This window comes from Myotis davidii, unplaced genomic scaffold, assembly GCF_000327345.1.
Source record: "Myotis davidii unplaced genomic scaffold, ASM32734v1 scaffold992, whole genome shotgun sequence".
Classification (NCBI taxonomy): Eukaryota; Metazoa; Chordata; class Mammalia; order Chiroptera; family Vespertilionidae; genus Myotis; species Myotis davidii.
The window spans coordinates 764609-783585 of record NW_006283543.1 but is presented as its reverse complement, the minus strand read 5'-3'; the positions used below and the strand labels follow the sequence as shown (position 1 = coordinate 783585).

At 48.3% G+C, this 18977-nt stretch overlaps 1 protein-coding gene across 1 annotated transcript in view; it reads left to right on the top strand.

The window, feature by feature from the left end:
- CCDC33 (coiled-coil domain containing 33) overlaps positions 1-18977 on the top strand; it is a 78153-nt gene that overhangs the window by 58775 nt on the left and 401 nt on the right. Inside the window, exons 11-17 of the mRNA XM_006753734.1 lie at positions 13885-14050; positions 14311-14399; positions 14593-14718; positions 14815-14906; positions 15831-15996; positions 17870-17956; positions 18325-18438. Of these exons, the coding sequence (XP_006753797.1) occupies positions 13885-14050; positions 14311-14399; positions 14593-14718; positions 14815-14906; positions 15831-15996; positions 17870-17956; positions 18325-18438 (840 nt within the window). The remainder of the gene's footprint in view (positions 1-13884; positions 14051-14310; positions 14400-14592; positions 14719-14814; positions 14907-15830; positions 15997-17869; positions 17957-18324; positions 18439-18977) is intronic.

The window sequence follows — 18977 nt, the reverse complement described above, 5'->3', positions numbered from 1 at the left end:
AAACTTCTCTCTCATCAATGTTTCTAACTCTCTATCCCTCTCCCTTCCTCTCTGTAAAAAATCAATAAAATATATTAAAAAAAAAAAAGAAAAGGTCTTCTTTTCTTTCTTTGCCAGCCATCTTGTGGTGGCCATCTTTGACCACATGGGAGTGGCCATCTTGTGTGTTGGAGTGATGGTCAATTTGCATATTGCCTCTTTATTATATAGGATAAATTTTAACTTTCATTTTGTTTATGTGGGGTATCACATTGATTGATTTGTGGACATTGGACTAACCTTGCATCCCGGGACTAACTCCCATTTGATCATGGAGAATAACCAGTGTCACTGAATTCTGTTTGCTAATATTTTATTGAGGATTTTTTGCATCTATTTTTATCAAAGATATTGGCCTATAATTTTCTGTTTTATAGTGTCTTTGTCTGGTTTGGGTATTAGGGTAATTTTGGCCTCATAAAATGAATTTCGGACCTTTTCTTCCTTTTCAACTTTTTGAGAATTATTTTTTTTTCTGGGTTATTTTCCACTTTTATTAAAAATACCACCAACTAACCAGTCCTGGAGGTAGCATGAATTCTCCAGGAAATAGTGCTGTGTATTTTCAATGGTGAGACCATTCTGCAGTACAAGCATTTCCAGAAAGGGAGGCTTGGTCTCAACATAATACCACATTGGGGGGAATGCATTACGGGTGGCCTTCACCCTCCATAGGTTTGGCCTGTGCAGAGCAGACCCTTGCACCTGAAGTGAGGTGATGGAGCCAAGACTCTGAGGAACAATATACTATGGGATGTGAGGTTGCGGGAGACAGAGAGGGTAGGCCTGGGACAGGATTCGTGATCGGGTTTGCTGCCAGGCTATGGGGGAGAGGTTCTCTTGCTATGTTCTAACCAGATTCTGTAGCCAGGTTCTGTCTCTAGGTTCTGTGTCTAGGTTCTGTGTCTAGGTTCTTCAGCCAGGTTCTCTCGCTAGGTCTGTTTCTAGGTTCTGTTGCCAGTTTCTGTCCAGGATCTTAGGTTCTGTGTCTAGGTCTGTCTTCTAAGTTCTGTCTGGAGAATTATTAATTCTTTGAATTTTTGATAAAATTCACCTATAAAACCATCTAGCCCAGGGCTTTTGTTTGTTGGGAATATTTTATTACTGTTCAATTTTATTAACAGTTATCACTCTGTTCACATTTTTGTTTCTTCTTGATTTAGCCTTGGAAAATTGTATGTTTCTAGAAATTTATCCATTTTTTCCAGGTTGTCCAATTTGTTGGCATATGCTAGTTCATAGTATGTCCTTATAATCCTTTGTATTTCTGTGGTGTTGGTTGTCACTTCGCCACTTTTATTTCTGATTTTATTTATTTGGATCCTCTTTTTTTCTTGATGAGTCTGGCTAGTGGTTTATCAATTTTTTTTATCTTTTTAAAAAACCATCTCTTGTTTTCACTGATTTTTTTTTCTAACGTATCTTAGACTCATTTTTTTTCCTATATTATATTTCCTCACCCAAGGATATGTTTGTTTGTTTGTTTGTTTTAGAGAGAAAGGAAAGGGGAAAGAGAGAGAGAAACATCAATCTGAGAGAAACATTGATCAGTTGTCTCCTGTATGTGCCCCAACCAGGGATGAAACCCACAACCTAAGCATGTGCCCTGACCAGGAATCAAACCCATAACCTTTTAGTGTATGGGACAACACTCCAATCAACTGAGCCACCCAGCCAGGGCTAGACTCAATTTTATTTATTTACTAGAGGCCCAATGCACAAAATTCATGCAAGAGTAGGCCTTCCTTCCCCTGGCTGCCAGCACTGGCTTCCCTCTGGCACCTGGGATCTGGGCTTCCCTCCAGCTGCCAGCAGGCACCCGGGACGTGGACTTCCCTCACAGCCCAGGCTTTGTCCGGAAGGTGAACCTGAAGGACATCCGGAAGGACGTCCGGTCTAATTAGCATATTGTGCTTTTATTATTATAGATGCTCCGATCTTTATTATTTCCTTTCTTCTCACTTTTGGCTCTGTTTGTTCTTTTCCTTGTTCCTTTAGGTGTAAGATTAAATTGTTTACTGAAATTTTTCTTGTTTCTTGAGATAGGCCTGTATTGACCCTCAGGCTGCCTGGCTGAAAGGATTGGCCATGACTACAGCAGACAAGCTGTTTTGTGGGGGCTCATTTCATGGAGCAGGAGTCTCTTTAGGGAGGCTCTAGTGCTCCCTTTAAGAACTGCTTTACCTTCATCAAATAGGATGGGGGTCATTGTGTTTTCATTTTCATTTGTCTCAAGGATCTTTTTATTTCTTCCTTGATCTCACTGTTAACCCATTCATTGTCTAATAACATTTTATTTAGCCTTCATGTATTTGTGCGTTTTTCAGTTTTCTTTTTACAATTGATTTCTAGTTTCATACAATTGTGATCAGAGAAGATGCTTGATATGATTTCAATCTTCTTAAACGTATTGAGATTTGTTTTGTGATCTAACATGTGATATATCCTGGAAATATTCCATGTGCACTTGAAATGAATGTATATTCTGCTGATTTGGAGTGAAATGTTCTAAAAATATTTATTAAGTCCATCTGATATAGTGTGTCTTTTAAAGCCATTGTGTCCTTATTGATTTTATGTCTGAATGATCTATCCATTGATATCAATGGGGTAGTTAAGTCCCCTTCTATGACTATGTAGTGGATCTCTCCCTTTATGTCTATAAATATTTGCTTTATATATTTAGGTGCTCTGATGTTGGGTGCATAGATGTTTACGAGAGTTATATCCTCTTGTTGGATTGATCCCTTTATCATTATTAAATGCCCATCTTTGCCTCTTGTGACAGTCACTGTTTTAGTCTGATATAAGTATTGCTACTCCAGTTTTTTGTTGTTGTTGTTGCCATTTTCATGAAATAACTTTTTCTGTACATTTACTTTTAGTTTTTTGAAAGGAAATTGGTCTCTTATAAGCAGTGTATAGGCATGGGTATTTTTTTTTTCTTAATCCATTCAACCACTCCAAGTCTTTGGTTTGGAACATTTAGTCCATTTACATTTAAAGTAACTATTGATAGAGAGGCCTGTAGTTGTTGCCATGTGATTCATTGTTTTCTGGTTGTTTTGTAGTTCTTCTCTATTCCTTTCTCATTCTCTTACTCTCTTCCCTTGTATGTTGATGACTTTCTATAGTACTGTGTTTGGATTCCTTTGTCTTTATTCCTCCATGTCTCTTGCAGAGTTTTGATTTATGGTTACCATGTGCGTCATATACACCAACCTATGTTTATGTGAGCTTATTTTAAGTTGATGGTCACTTAAATTTGAACACATTTTTAAATCACTGCAATTTTGACTCACCCCCTCCACATTTATGTTTTTGTCATTATCTCTTACTTGTTTTTTGTGTGTGTGTATTTGTGTAGATTCCTTAATTTGTTGTTGTACTTACATGAGCTCATCCTACTTTTGCGTTTTAAACTCTGTGCTAGCTTTTACTAAAATGTCTGCCTTTGTCAATGAAAATTTTTTCTTTCCTATATTTTCTGATTCATATTTTTTATCTTTTTTTCCTACTTAAGGAAGTCCCTTTAACATTTCTTATAATATTTGCTCAGTAGTAATGAACTACTTTAGTTTTTTTCTTGTCTAGGAAACTTTATCTCTCCTTTGATTCTAACTGCTAGCCTTACTGGGTAGAGTAATCTTGGTTGTAGTTCTTTTCTTTTTATCACTTTGAATATTTCATGCCAATCCTTCTGGCCAGCAAAGTTTCTGTTGAGAAATCAGCTGACAGTCTTATGGGAGCTCCCTTGCACATAACTGCTTTCTTTTGCTACTTTTAAGATTCTCTTTGTCTTTAATCTTTGGCACTTTTATTATTATGTGTCTTGGTGTGGTCCTGTTTGGGTTCATTTTGTTTGGGACCTTCTGTGCTTCCTGGACTTGTAAGTCTATTTCCTTCACCAGGTTAGGGATGTTTTCATCATTATTTTTTCAAATAGGTTTTCAATTTCTTGCTCACTCTCTCTTTTCCTTCTGGTACCCCTATGGCATGCATTGCTACACTTGATGTGGTCCCAGAGGTCTCTTAAACTGTCCTCATTTTTTTTCTTCTTTCTTTTTTTGCCTGTTCTCATTGGGTGTTTCCTACTACTTGTCTTCCAAATCACTGATTTGATCCTCTGCTTCATGTAATCTGCTGTTGATTCCCTTATTGTGGTTTTCATTTCAGTTATTGTATTCTTCATTTATGACTGGTTCTTTTTTATGTTTTCTATCTCTTTATGTAAGTTCTCACTGAGTTCATCTGTATTTTTCCCCCCTCTAAGTTCATTGAGAACCCTTATAACCAGTGTTTTGAACTCTGTAGCTGATAGATTGCTTTTCTCCATTTTGTTTAATTTTTTTTCTGGAGTTTTATTTTGTTCTTTCATTTGGGACATGTTTCTTTATCTCCTCACTTTGGCTGCCTCCCTGTGCTTGTTTCTATTTATTAGGTAGAGCTGCTATATTTCCCAGTCTTGGCAAAATGGTCTTATCTACTAGGTGTCTTGGGGAACCCAGTAGTGCAGTCTCCCTGTTCACCTGAGCCAGGTGTTCCAGGGGTGTCCCTTGTGTGGATTGTGTATGCCTTCCTGTTGTAGTCAAGCCTTGATTTCTTTTGGCACATCAGTCAGTGGGATTGATCCTCAGGCTGATTGGCTGAGAGGACTGGCTAAGACTACAGCAGAGACACTGTTTTGTGGGGTGCATTTCATAGAGCAGGAGTCTCTTTAGTGGGCTTCTGATGCCTGCTAAGTCTACCCTTTGTGTGTGTCATGTATGGAGCTGGTTGGATGGTGCTCTGGTGTGATCTGAAGCTGGGCACCAGGTATGTTGGTTCTGGAGGCTGTTGGAAGGGGTTCTGGTGCAAGTCAAAGTCAACCATCATTTGTGCTTGGCTCAGGTCCACCTGGTGAAGCTGTAAAGTAATCTGTAGCTAGTTGCCACTGTGCACGGCTTAGAAATGTTTGGGAGATGCTATGCTGAAAACTTTGGCTGGCTGCCACTAGTGCTGTGCTTGGACCTTTTGGTGGGCACCACAATGTAAACAGAGGCCAGCCATCACTTGTGCTGGGCTTTGTTCCAAGCCAGCACTCAATGTAGCTTACGCCAGGCTTGGGACCACCTGATAGGAGTTATAATGCAAGTTGAGCCCTGTTGCTGCTTGTTCTGGGTTTGGGGCCATTTAGCAAGAAATACAGGGCATGCTGAAGCCAACCATTGCTTGTTTGGGGATTTGGGGATCTTTGAGAGATTTTAGGAAAGTCTACAGCACATGCTAAGGCAGGCCAATTGTGTGGAAAAGCCTCCGGAAGTGGCTTGGACTGAGCACACGAGTTGAGTGGGACAAGGTCTCAGGAAACCACTAGGGCAGGGTGAACAGTGCTAAGTTAATAGCTCATATTTGGTGCCTGCCTGCACCTGTGGGCTGAGTTGGGGAAGAGTTCAACAAAGGAGCAATGGCGACTGCTAGCACTTCTATCCCTGGAGACAGCTTTCCTGACCCCTGCCCCTCCAGCCCTCACCCTGAGGCTAGTCAATTCAGTTCCTCCCATAGGTCCCTAGCATTTTTCGAGTTGTTTTTCCTGCAGACGTCAAATGAGTGAGTTTGTGAGCCAGTGAGTCCATGAAGAAGCCCCTCAAGAGGAACACCTGGAACTCCAATAGCCTTCTGTCTTACTTAGCTGCTATCCCTGCTGATTTTCACAGCCAGGTGTTATGGGGACTCCTCTTCCTGGCATTGGTGCTTCAGGCAGGGGAGCCCGGTGTGGGGCTGGGACCCGTTTCTCCTCAGGGGAACCTCTGCACCCAAGATATACCTCCTGATTCTTAATTGCCACACCATGGGTGTGGGACCTTCCTGTTCCACATCTTCTCCCCTCCTATAAGTCTCCAGTGGCTTCTTCATTATATCCTTAATTATAGAAGTTTTATTTAGCTAGGCATGAGGTGGTTCTCAAGAGTAGTTGTTCTCTAATTTAGGTGTAGTCATAGGAGGATGCAACCAAAACATTTACCTACTTTGCCATCTTGGCTGGAAATAAGTCCTTCTCTCCTTTTTTCAAAAGCCTTTTTTGCCCACCCTAGCTGGTTTGGCCCAGTGGATAGAGCGTCACATACAGACTGAAGGGTCCCAGGTTCGATTCTGGCCAAGAGCACTACCTGGGTTGCAGGCTCGATCCCCAGTAGGGGGTGTGCAGGAGGCAGCCAACCAATGATTCTCATCATTGATGTTTCTATCTCTCTCTCCCTCTCCCTTCCTCTCTAAAATCAATAAAAATATACATTTTAAAAAACCAAACAAACAAAAAAACATTTTTTGCCTGACCAGTGTGGCTCAATGGTTGAGCATCAACCCATGAACCAGGAGGTCACAGTTCAATTCCCAGTCAGGACACATACCTGGGAGGCATCCGATAGATGATTCTCTCTCAGCATTGATGTTTCTATCTCTCTCTCTCCCCCTCTCTCATCCTCTCTCTGAAATCAATAAAAACACCTCTAGCCAGTTTTTCTCAGTAGATAGAGCATCAGCCCATGGACTGAAAGGTCCAGGGTTCAATTCCAGACAAGGGCATGTACCCATTACAGCTTGATCCCTGGCCCTGGTCAGGGCACATGCAGGAGGCAACCAATTGATATGTCTGTCTCACATTGATGTTTCTCTCTGTGTGTCTCTCCTCCTCCCTTTCACTCTCTGAAAATCAATGGAAAAATATCCTCGGGTGAGGATTAACAAAAAAATTCAATAATAAAAATATATTTTTAAAAAACCTTTTTAGTTATAAAACATAACCCACATGGAAAAATTGCATTGAACATAAAAATAAAACACAGCACAACCAAGTTATTATAAAACAACCAAGTTATTATAAAATAACCAAGTTATTATAAAACAAATTCATGCACCAGTGGGGTCCCTTGGCCTGGCTTGTGGGATCGGGCCAAAACCGGCTCTCCGACATCCCCTGAGGGGTCCTGGATTGCGAGAGGGCGCAGGCCAGGCCAAGGTACCCCACCGGTGCATGGTCAGGGCCCGGGACAGACTTGGGAGGTTGGCCAGCCAGGGAGGGACTGTGGGAGGGTTCCAGGGCGTGTCTGGCGCATTTCGCTCAGTCCCAATTGGCCGGACCCCAACAGCAAGCTAACCTACCAATCGGAGCGTCTTTTCCCCTGGTGGTCAGTGCATGTCATAGCAAGCAGTTGAGCAGCCTTAGCATATCATTAGCATATTATTCTTTGATTGGTTGAATGGGCAACCAGATACTTAGCATATTAGCTTTTATTATATAGGATATCCATGAAACCAATACCTAGGTCAAGAAATAAAACATCACCAGTGCCTGGAAGCTCCTCACACCCCTTCTTTCCTAGACAAGATCACTGTGTCATCTTACTGTATTGCTTTGCTACTTTATACTGTCATCACCTAAGTCAGTGGTTGGCAAACTGCGGCTTACAAGCCACATATGGCTCTTTGGCCCCTTTAGTGTGGCTCTTCCACAAAATACTGACTTCTGCGCATGGGCCACGAAGTTTCAATCACACTGTATGTGCATGCCCGCACATGGTATTTTGTGGAAGAGCCACATTCAAGGGGCCAAAGAGCCGCATGTGGCTCATGAACCGCATGTGGCTCGTGAGCCGCAGTTTGCAACCACTGAATAAGTGTACTTCCCTAATCACTATGGCCTAATAGTCCCTGTTGTTAACTTTAAAGGACATCATACCATGTGCATTATTTTGTGTATGGTTCTTTTGCTCAACTTTATGTGTGAGATTCATCTGTGTGGTTATTTGGTGCTGTGGTCCCTCCTTTTTATGACTGTGTAGTATTCCACTGTATGGGTCCCTGTCTGTCCCTTATCTCTGTCCAATAATTCCTCACTATCTTGCCAGCTCTTTAATATTTTTAAGTGTGTAGTTTTTATTTTGTATCCAGGTTTTAGGTTATCTCTGAGGTTGAGAGTTTATATTACCCTATGTGCTATTCCCCAACATGGAAGGCCATTGTCCCTCCATTTTGAAGCTCTGCTTTCCAGCCTGATTTAGCCCTTTTTCTCCCATGTCTCTGACAATTGCGCTGATCTTGAAGACTCCTCTCCCACTACCACCCTCCCTTTGTCCTTAAGCCCCTCCCCCTGCTACTCTACATTCCCCTTAACTATGGAAACTCTCCATTCCAAGGCTTCACTCACACCTCCAAGGGCTGCCCTCCCACCCCTCCATCTCCGATCTCCAGCCCGAGAATCTCTTCAAGCTTGACCGCCATCAACTGCCTGTGGCCACCTCCACCTGGAGGCCACACAAGAACCTCACACTCAACATGCCCCTCCCCTCCCCAAGCCAGCACCTTCTCCCCATCACTTCCTGCATGTACTTCCTCGCTCACAAGACCCAAGATTCTCCTCCTCCCCCTCCTCCTCCTCCCCGCTTCCTCCTCCTCCTCCTCACTCTTCTCCCTCCTGCAGTTCCTGCCCTCGCCTTCGCGCCCACTGCCTTTACCGAAGCAGGTCCCGTGATGTGTCACCTTGCTGCTCTTGGCCTCCATCCCCCCGTATTCTCTGTGTTAAACAACCAGAGAGGTCTTGTCACATGCACCCCCTGCCCCCAGCTTAGACCCTTCAATGGTCAGTCTGAGTTCCTGAGACTGACCTTCAAGGCCCTCTTCTGTCTTCCCTGACACCTCTCCAGCCATACTCCTACCTCTCTTCCCTGCATCCTGCTCTCCAGAAACTTGCCTGCTTTGTTCCTCATCACACATTCTCTCGCCTCCCTGCCTTCACCAGTGTCTTCTCTGCCCAGAGAGCCTTCTCCCTACCCCAGGTAACAGCTACTCATCTATAAAGAGTCAGCTCAGATTATGACCTCCTCCAGGAAGCCTTCCTGGACACCAGGATGAGTTAAGAGCCTTCTCTGAACTCTCCTCTGATACAGGTACTTCTTGCCATCTTCTCAGTGTGGAGAGCAGACCACTATAGGCAGAGACCATATGGGCTCCTTTGTGCTTCATGGCCCCAGCATGGCACAGACCTGGCCCACAGTGGTGCTCAGCAAGTGTGGTTGGGTGTTCACTGATCTGCTTCTAGCCTAGGCTTTCTAACTTGTCTTTGTGACCTTGGGCTCACTGCTGAGAGCTGGGTCCTTGTGGGGTATCAGAGAGTGAGGGGATGCAGTGGGCACTCAGGGTCAGGCATAAGTAAAGTCGGTGCCCTGAGGATGTGCTAGCCCAAGCAGGCTGGGAACTGGGGGAAGGAGGAAGCAGGCAGAGGGGCAAGATCGTGACAGGAAATCTGAGACATGGTGTCCTGTGTGTTCTCAAGGCTGGACTGTGACGCAGAATGTGGCCCTGAGTGGGGAGCCCAGCCAGGCTGCTTGCATAGGTCAGGCTGCAGCTTCTCAGCTCATCTGTGCTGCCCAAGGTTTCCACTCTGCTATGAGGGTGGGCAAAACTGGGGGAGGAGGACAGGCCTGCCAGGCTGCGTCTCTGGGTCCCATGGACAGAGAATACTGGCCAGGGTAGAGACTGAGGAGGATAAACTGGGACCAGGTCCCTCTCCATTTTCCTGGAAAGACCTCATGCTCAGAGAGCAGCCAGGCTGGGGTGGCACAGGGGCCTGGGAAGGTCTATAGAGTTATTGTCCAAGGAGTGGAGTCCAGAAGAAGCCATGATCCTTCCTCCAGCAGGGCCCATCTGGCTGAGGAGAGGACACCCACTTTATCTGGGTCTCAGCTTTCTTCATCTGTCAAGGGGGGATGTTAACAAAAGAGCTTTGCTCACCCCTGGGACTGCTGGGATGAAGAACAATGGGATCCTAGAAAAAGATGAACCCTGAATGGGAAGGGGATGATCAGATTCACAGAATAGACAGAGGGCCTGGCAACCCCTTCCCCTGGGACTCCCTCCATGCACACACACACACTCACACACTATCAGTCCTCGTGTGATTAAAAATATCTGGCCCAGCTGGCATCGACCTATGAACCAGGAGGTCACAGTTTGATTCCAGGCCAGGGCACATACCTGGGTTGCAGGTTCGATCACCAGTGTGGGGCGTGCAGGAGACAGCCGATCAATGATTCTCTCATCAATGATGTTTCTGTCTCTCTCTCTCTCTCCCTCTCCCTGTCCATTTGAAAGCAATAAAAAGATACTTTTTTAAAAATATAGTTTATTGATTTTTTACAGAGAGGAAGGGAGAGGGATGGAGAATTAGAAACATCGATGAGAGAGAAACATCGATCAGCTGCCTCCTGCACACTCCCCACTGGGGATGTGCCTACAACCAAGGTACATGCCCTTGACCGGAATCGAACCTGGGACCCCTGAGTCCGTAGGCCGATGCTCTATCCACTGAGCCAAACCGGTCAGGGCAATAAAAAGATATTTAAAAATTTTTTCTAGATGGAATATAAAAGGACAAATTAAGTTTTAGGAATGCAGAAGTGGAGGCATGAAGGGAGAAATAAGAATGTGGGAAGGGAAGGGCTGGGTCAGTGTGCATGCGGGGGAAGCTTGTACAGGTTTTTATATGCCAGGCTTTGCATCTGACCCAAACCTCAGGAGTTCACTCTGAACCACAGCCACAGAGATCCCAGCCCTCCACCAGCACACACACAGACTAAGGTGCCCGGACTACAGCGTCCAGCAGGGTTCTTCCTTGCCTAAGCCCCTCTGCCCCCGCCCCTACTGTGGGCAGGCCTCACCTGAAGAAGAAGCTGGTGAGGCAGCAATGGGATCAGGCTGGCTTATTCAAATCTGCTGTTTTCACTGTGTTGGGCCAGGTGCAGGTGGGGACAGTGAGATGAGCTACACCCACCTCTTCTGACACAGAGAGGCCTGAGCACATTTGGCTCCTTGACGAGCAGACAGGGGACCTCCTTCTTTCACCTTTGCCCCAAGGCAATCTTGGCCTCAGGGACAAAAGGCAGAATGGGCCTCAGGACGTCAGATGGACATTGGTACCTACACTGGCCACCTCCTCCATCAGTGCCCCTTAATTTCTGTAGACAGATTCAGTCCGTCATTCTTCCCTCTGGGTGAGGCCCCAGCCTTCCTCAATCAAGTAGATGCAAAGAGCACAGGTTTTGGAGTGGAGTCTGAGCTCCAGTGCTAGCTCCACATTTGCGGCAGTGTGACCTTACGTCACTGAACCAGCGTGAGTCTCAGGATGTTCTGAGGCATCGTGCCAGCCTTCAACAACTATTAGCGTGCCCCCCTGCTCGTTTTCAGAAGGGCCTGGCCGGAGGCATCGCTAAATCCACCCAGCCCCCCAGGATCAAACTGGGAGGAGGCCTCTCCGGGTACAGAGGCTGCAGTGAGAGCCCAGGAGCAGGACCCACAGAAGCATTCACAGCTCAGAGCTGAGGAGAGCGCATTGCTGTGGAGAGTTGAGAGGCTCCCCAGAGGAGGGCTGCTGTGTGGAGGCTTCACGTGCTTAACCAAACTTGAGCCAGGATTTCATTTATTTTTTAATTCATTAAATGTTTTTAATTTGTTTATGTGAAGTACAGCACACATTCAGACAAATGCACAAAACATAAGTGTATTCACTGTGTTGAATTATTACAAAATACATAGCAAATGCTCAATGAGGGTCAAGAGGTACAGCATGCCAGCACCCTCAAAGCTCCCTGGTGCCTCCCAATCACCTCCCCAAATGGATCTCATACCCCGACTTCTAATTTTATAGCTTAAGTTTGTCTATTTTTGAACCAAATCTACATGGAATCATTGAGTAGGTATTTTGTATTTGACTTCTTTTCTGTGCTATATTTAAGAGATGTTTCCATGTGGTTTCATGTAGCTGATGTTAGCTCATTGTTATTGCTGTGTAGTATTCCACTGTGTGACTATCTCCCCATTCTACTGTGAGGGGCATTTGTGTCTTGTCCAGTTAAGGGTTATTACAAATAAGGCTGGTAGCAATGCTCTTACCTCTGCTTCTAGATGCATTCACACTTGCATGTTTATTGGGTATATACTCAGGAATACAATTGCTACATCATAGGCTTTGCATGTGTTCAACATTAATAGTATCCAGTATCCAAGCAATTCTCCAAAGTGATGAGTAAGGCAGCCAGGAAAAAGAGGAAGGGGTCTGACCTGCTGATAAAGCGGCCACAGAACAGAAATAGGGTTGGATGGGAATAGATACCTCCAGGTCCTACCTGCCCTGGCTAGGCCCTGTGCCAGCCGCCCCACACACTCTGACTGAGCCCTGCAGCACCTGTGTTTATCCTGTCTGAGGAATCTGAGGCTCATATAGGAAGGGCCCTGTCTCAGTTCACTCAGTGAGTCAATGGCCATGCTGGGCTGTGCCCAGGGCCTGACCACAAAGCCCTGTGTGGGCTCTGGGCTGGCTCCTAATTAACGGGCTGTCTGAGGGCACCCTGTGGGCAGATCTGGAGGAGCCAAGACCTGGAACTTGACTGGAGCAGATGCTGGAAAAATGGGCCTGGCCCTGGCACTGGTTAGAGGGAATCCAGCCAAAAACCTAGACAGCAGCAGGTGACAAGTGGTGTCTGATGAACCCCTGCTGTCCAGGAGCCCCTCACCAAGAAGCCAGTGGCCCAGCCTGCAGCTGGTGGTTGGCAGTGGTTGGGAGCTGGGCCTCGTCCCCAGTCAGCATGAGGCCTAGGTGGAAACTGGGTGCAGAACTCTGCTTCTGGGAGACTTGGGACCCTGGCCGTTTTAGGAGCCCCACCTCCACATGCAAGTCCTCAACAGTCACTGGGAGGCCAAGCAATCAGGGCTTAACAAACTCCTGCTGTCTTCACCCGCTCCTTCCCCAGCCAGGCACCCACCTCCTCCCCTTCTATGGACCTTTCTGGCTTCATATTTTGGGTCCCTGTTATATCTTGTGCTGTTTGGATTTAAGAAACTCCCTTTATAAAACTTTTTCTAAGTATGAAATCAATGCATGTAAATATAGCTTAGTAATTCTCCTATGCACACAGAAGGTCCGACATAAATAATTTCCCCACATTGAGATCACACTGATGATTCTTTTTAGTAGCCTATTGCATCACTTCTCAACATACTGTTATGTTTCCATGTCGGAGCCTCATGGCAGGATTGCACAGCACTTAGAACACAGATTCAAGTGCCACTGGAGTCTGTGAGCTGAAGTGTGGGTTTCAGACCTTGCCTCTGCCACTCAGTTTTGCAACTGACCCAGTTAGTTGCCCATCTGGGCCTTGGTTTCCTTGTTGGTAAATGAGGATGATAACAGTACCGACCCCATAGGCTTGTTGTGAGGACAACTGAGGGAAGCCCTCCTCCTAACCTGGAATGTAGTGAAGCTCAATTCGTGCCAGACATTAAGATTTTTGTTACTCTGAAGCTAACAACAGAGCCTGTCATCCTGGCCCCAGATCTTGGAGCTGGATCTCCCAGGCCTACTTTCCTGACCCCTAAGCTGGCGGGGGTGCTGGTGCCTGTGGTCAGTTCCCAAGTGGCAGTCAGTGGAGTTTCTGAGAGGTTCTCCCTGGATTCTCAGTGACATGAGGAAGGAGAGGAATTAGAAAAGAGGGGAAGGAGCAGGGAGAAGCCAGAGAAGTAGCCCTGGGAACCTGGTTCCAGGACCTGTCGAGTCTCTATCACTCACAATCTTCCCCACCTGTTGTCTGAGCCCTGGGTCCCCCCAACTGGCCTCACGGGAAGAGGCATGACCCCTGGGAGAGAACCCAAGTGCGACTTCTCTCACATCGTGCAGATCAAATTATAGCCACTCCTCGGAGGAGTTGCTAAGAGTTGAGGGCATGCTGTCCATCGGCCTTGGGGTTGACCCACCGACTCCTCAGTGTGGGTACAGATGTGGGCCGGAGGCTCAACTCTGAGCACTGGGACCCACAGGAGATAAACAGCTACCGACAGGCCATACAGACGATGGCTGAGGACATCCTGTCGCTACGGAAACACGCCAGGGTCCTGGAGGCAGAGAACCGCATGCTGAGGAACCACCTGATCCAGGAGGAAATGGAGGAGGAGCAGGACAATGCTGACAAGACCCAGAAGCTGAGTGAGGGCATAAAGGGTGCCCGCCTGAGCCTAGGCTCTCAATTGTGGGACAGGGCGGTGGGGACCTTTCCCAGGTGTTCATGTTACTGGACACGGGCTGATAGGAGCCAGCTGGGCCCTCTCCATAGTGGGAAACAGGGAATCCAGTCCTGTCTCAAACCTCAGGGCTGAGAGACACCTGCCCTCACCCCCAAACTGTGCTGATTGGAGCTGGAAGATGCTTCCTGCCTGAGCCTCCTCTCCCCATGCCCCCACCACCAGTGTCCATGAGGCGGAAACTGCTGCTGAGTGAGCTGGACATGAAGAAACTGCGGGACACAGTGCAGCATCTGCAGAATGAGCTGATTCGAGTGAGCTGGGGCAGAGAGCATGGGGAGCGAGGGTGGGAATCTGTGAAGTGTCTGGGAGCAGAAGGAAGAAGGGCCTAGAGGGAGGGGAGCCAGCACAGTGGAGAACTCAGCAGAGGGGCTGGGGTGAGCCCTCTAGGCCAAGGGTACCACCAGGCACTCCTTCTTCCCGCTTGCCCCCGTCCCCCACCATCAGAAGAATGATCGAGAGAAGGAGCTGCTTCTGTACCAGACTCAGCAGCCACAGGCTGCGCTCCTGAAGCGGCCACAGGACAAGCTGAAGATGAAGGCGCTGGAGGAGGCCGTGCGGCACCAGGAGAAGGCAGGTGCAGGGAGGGGGGAAGGCTGCCAGGGGCCAGCCACGGAGGGAGTGTGTGGAGCCCCCAGCCCAGGCCAGCCTCTGCACTCTGCTCCCCAGGTGATTGAGAAGATGGAGGGGTTGCTGAAGAACAAGCTTCAGGAGAGGAGCGAGCCGCTGCCCAGCAGACTGCAGGGAAAGCCCGGCAGGGGTGAGCTGCTCCCCCGGAGTCATCCAGGCCCTGGAGTTCCTCCCTCCCAGAGCTTCCCAGTTCCAGGAGCTCCTCCCAATTGTGGCCGATGGTGGGACGCCCCTATTCACAGGCCCTTGCACTCTCTTCTCCAAGGAAGCCCACAGGACACAGAGTATGAGCCAGGCTAGAAAGGTGTAGGGGAGAACCCTGCAGACCAGAGCAGCAGAGAGGGGCTGCCCGGAAAGTTTCCAATTTCTTAACTCCAGGATCCTTCAAATTATGTCCTCCTCTCCCATGTTTGCAGAATCTGCTTCTATGTAAAACAAACAAAATGCTTTGGTTAAGTCAATGATTTGTTTTTTCCATCGATGTTAGCCAAAGCCACCTAGAGCTGGCATTTAGAGGTAGCTCTGGTGAGCAGGAGAGAATCAGGTCACACCTAGCAGCTGAGCTCAAGCAGATTTCCCTGTGCCTGTCTGGGCCGCCTCACCAGAGACCCCTGTGAGCCCAGCCAGCATTCAGCCTTCACTGCGTGGGACTGGGAGTGGGGGGGTGTGCTTCTGAAGGCCTTTAGAAAACAATGAAAGTAGGGCTCCCCTTTCAGGCCCTGAGGTCACCCGGGAGTAGGATGAGAAACAAGAAGGCAGCTTCAGGACCAAGGAAATGACCATACCAAGAACAGAGAAGGGAGGAAAGACAGAACGATGAAGAGCTAGACCTAGGACAAATGGCAGGGCAATGACTAGGGAGAACGATGGGAACAGATTCTAAAGAGTTGAGAATAATGGTCTGAGGAGTGTGGGCCTGATCCCACTGGTAGTGGGGAGCCATTAAAGGCTTGGGAGCAGAGGAGGGGCAGAATGGAGCAAAATGCCGGAGCAGATCAGGCCAGGGATGTGGAGACAGGAAAGCCCACTTCATGAACATCTGTGGCCATTTCCATCTTCCCCATGCTCTCAGCCTCAGGACTTCCCCAGGATCCTACAGGAGAGAACCTGCCTGTTGACCTTTACTCAGTGCTGCTGGCAGAAAACTCAAGGCTGCGGGCAGAGCTGGATAAGAGCCGCCAACAGTCGGCCCCCATCATTCTGCAGCAGCAGGCCCTGCCGGTAAGAGCCACCACCAGCACAGGCTTGGCCTGGGTCTGCCTGTGCAGGTCAGCAGGTGCCCGCCATCACCTAGTACAATCCAAATCAAAGACTAAGACCAGCAGCGAGGCTTCCCAGTGTCTCCGATGTGCCTGGCGTCTCCTGGAGTACCAGCCCTCTGGCCTTGCTCTTTCTCCTTGAGGGACACACATGGGTCTGAAAGCTTCACCTTGACCCTTACCTAGCTTCCTGGGAGAAAGCAAGCCCCTAACTGGGCCTTGATCTCTGACTCCTTTTGCCACCTGGCTGGCCTGCTCTTGAACTCCACACAGACTGCTCAGAAACTCCAGTCTGAAGCACTTTCTGGGACTGGTATAGCCTTGGAGAGTCCTTTCCCCTACGCCGGATGGACCCTGGGGAGTTGGGAGCAGGAGACCTGGCAGAGAGGCTTTGAGAGACAGATGGCCAGGCCCCTCCAAGTGCACAGAAACCCTGCCTGCACAGGTGGGTGCCCAGGCTCCAGGCATGCCCTGGCCCCACTCCACAGTGAGGCTGCTATAGGGGCCCTGCTTTATGTAAACCCAAAGACAGGCCATTTGAATTACAGGAGGTGAGTTCTGTTTGAAAGCATTCCTGAAGCATGGACATCTAGGGAAAGTGCTGGGGACAGTGGAGCCCTTGTTTTACAGATTCTTCACTTCACAAAAACTCCCAGTTCAAGATTCCAGTCTATGCACCAATGGGCACTCCCTCATGCATTTTACATTTAAAAATTGATGTGCAGCCCTGGTCAATGTGACTCAGTTGGTTGGAGTATCATCCCGTGCACTCATTCCGAGTCAGGCCACATTTCTAGGTTGTGGGTTCGATCTCCAGTCAGGGTGTGTAATGGAAGCAACCAATCGATGTCTCTCTCTCTCTCTCTCTCTCTCTCTCTCTCTCTCTCTCTTCCTTCCTCTCTCTAAAATCAATAAAAAATATCCTCAGCTGAGGATTAAAAATAATAAATAATCTATAATAATAAAAGCATAATATGCTAATTAGGCCAGACAACCAAACAACCTTCCAGATGTCCTTCTGGATGACCTTCCAGAACCACCAGTGGGCGGGGGGTGGCGCCAGCAAGCCTGCGCTGCCAGGCCAGCCTTGGCGGTCCTGGCGTCACACCTTCCTCAGACGCAGGGGTGGGGGGGACAAGGGGCAGCACAGTCCCAGAGCCTCCGTAGAGGCCGGATGGGGCGCAACTGCAGTGCCTCAACCTCCCAAGGCCCCTCCCCTGGCCAGCCCAACCCCAGATCACCCCCTCCACCAGTAGGGGGGGAGGGGGGAGGCAGGGGCGGGGTCAGTGCTTAATATGCAAATAGACCAAATGGCGGAATAACCGGTCGTTATGATGAGCACTGACCACCAGGGGGTCAGTGTGCTCCCACACAGCCAGAAGCCAGAAGCCAGAAGCCAGGCTCAGGGCTGGCGTGAGCCTCTCCTACTTCTGGGGGCAGACAGGCAGTAAGGAGTGAGGGTTTCTGGACTGTAAGAGCCTAGACTGCGAAAGAGATGTCTGAGTGCCAGTGTAGGCCTGATCCCCAGGGGGTCCTGGACTGTGAGAGGCCACAGGCTGGGCTGAGGGACCCCACCCCCCCCACCAGTGCACAAATTTCATGCACTGGGCCTCTAGCAGTAATAATAATAATAATAATAATAATAATAATAATAATAATAAAATTGATGTGCAAAAGCCATATACCCAAAATCTGTAGGAAGAAGAGCTGTGAAAAAAGCACATGCCATGGTCTGAACTTCAGGAAGAGGCTGTAACCCTTATTTGAGGCTCTGTATCAGAGAGCTGATTTGGGCCTAAGCTAGGGCCATGTGTGAGTTTCTGCTTTGGCCACAGGATCTTCTTACCAACACTTCGGACAAGGTTAACCTCCTGGCCAAGCTGGAACAAGCTCAGAACCGGATCCTATCCCTGGAAAGCCAGGTAGGTGAGGCAAAGGAGTTGGTCAGACTGGGCAGGCTCACCACTTGGCCCATGACCAGGGTTGGAGCTCAGTATGTGAGCGGGGTCAGGCTCAATCTATGACCAGAGCCAAGGATTGGTGTGGACTCAGAGTCGGGGTTCAGGATGATGTTGGAACTCAAAGAAGATCATCTGGGTCTTAGCCAGACTGACTTGGCCCCTCTGTACCCAGCCTTGCCACCCACGGTCTCTTGGGGGAAGCAGCAAGCTCAGACTGCCCAGGGCTTTGCTTTCTGCCCAGAGAATAGGCTCAAGCTCTGGTTGTCTCAGATCTCAGGGATGGGCCCTGCTACCTAGAGGTTCTCCATCTGTCCTTCCCATGGTGGCAGTTAGAGGACTCAGCTCGACGCTGGGGACGAGAGAAGCAGGACTTGGCCACACAGCTGCAAGAGCAAGAGAACGGCTTGGGTCACCCTTCAAACTCCATCATCGCAGACCTGCCTGTGAGTAATCCCTCTGGAAGAGCTCCCTGGGGTCCGGCCGTAGAGCTGGCAACTTCTACCTGGAGTCACTGGGCCATGAAAAAAACTGTCCAGGGGAGCCAGCTCCCTAGCTGGAATTCAGAGGACCTAGGCTCAGCTTCTACTCTATTACCACAGAAGAAGCCCTGGCCTTGTCTCAATCCCTCACCTGTCAAAGGGGAATAGAAAACCTTGTCAGAACTACCCCCTTCCCCATGGTGATGGTGAGAATCAGAAGGGAGAGAGCTGTGGATGAAGTATGTACACAAGCACTCCTGGAATGCTCTGGGACAGGCTGTACTTTAGGACTGGATTTACTCATAAGCAAAGCACACATGGCCATCACCCAACTCCATAGTGCCTAAGACTATCCCATGAGCACACCCTTCTTGGGCAACTGCAATGCTGCAGACCTGCCAGGGATATGAACATGTTGCCAGAAACTGCAGTTTCCTAAAAACAAATACACCTGCTCACAACTGTCCCTCAAGCTCATCCTGGGCCACCCAGCCCCCAGAGCA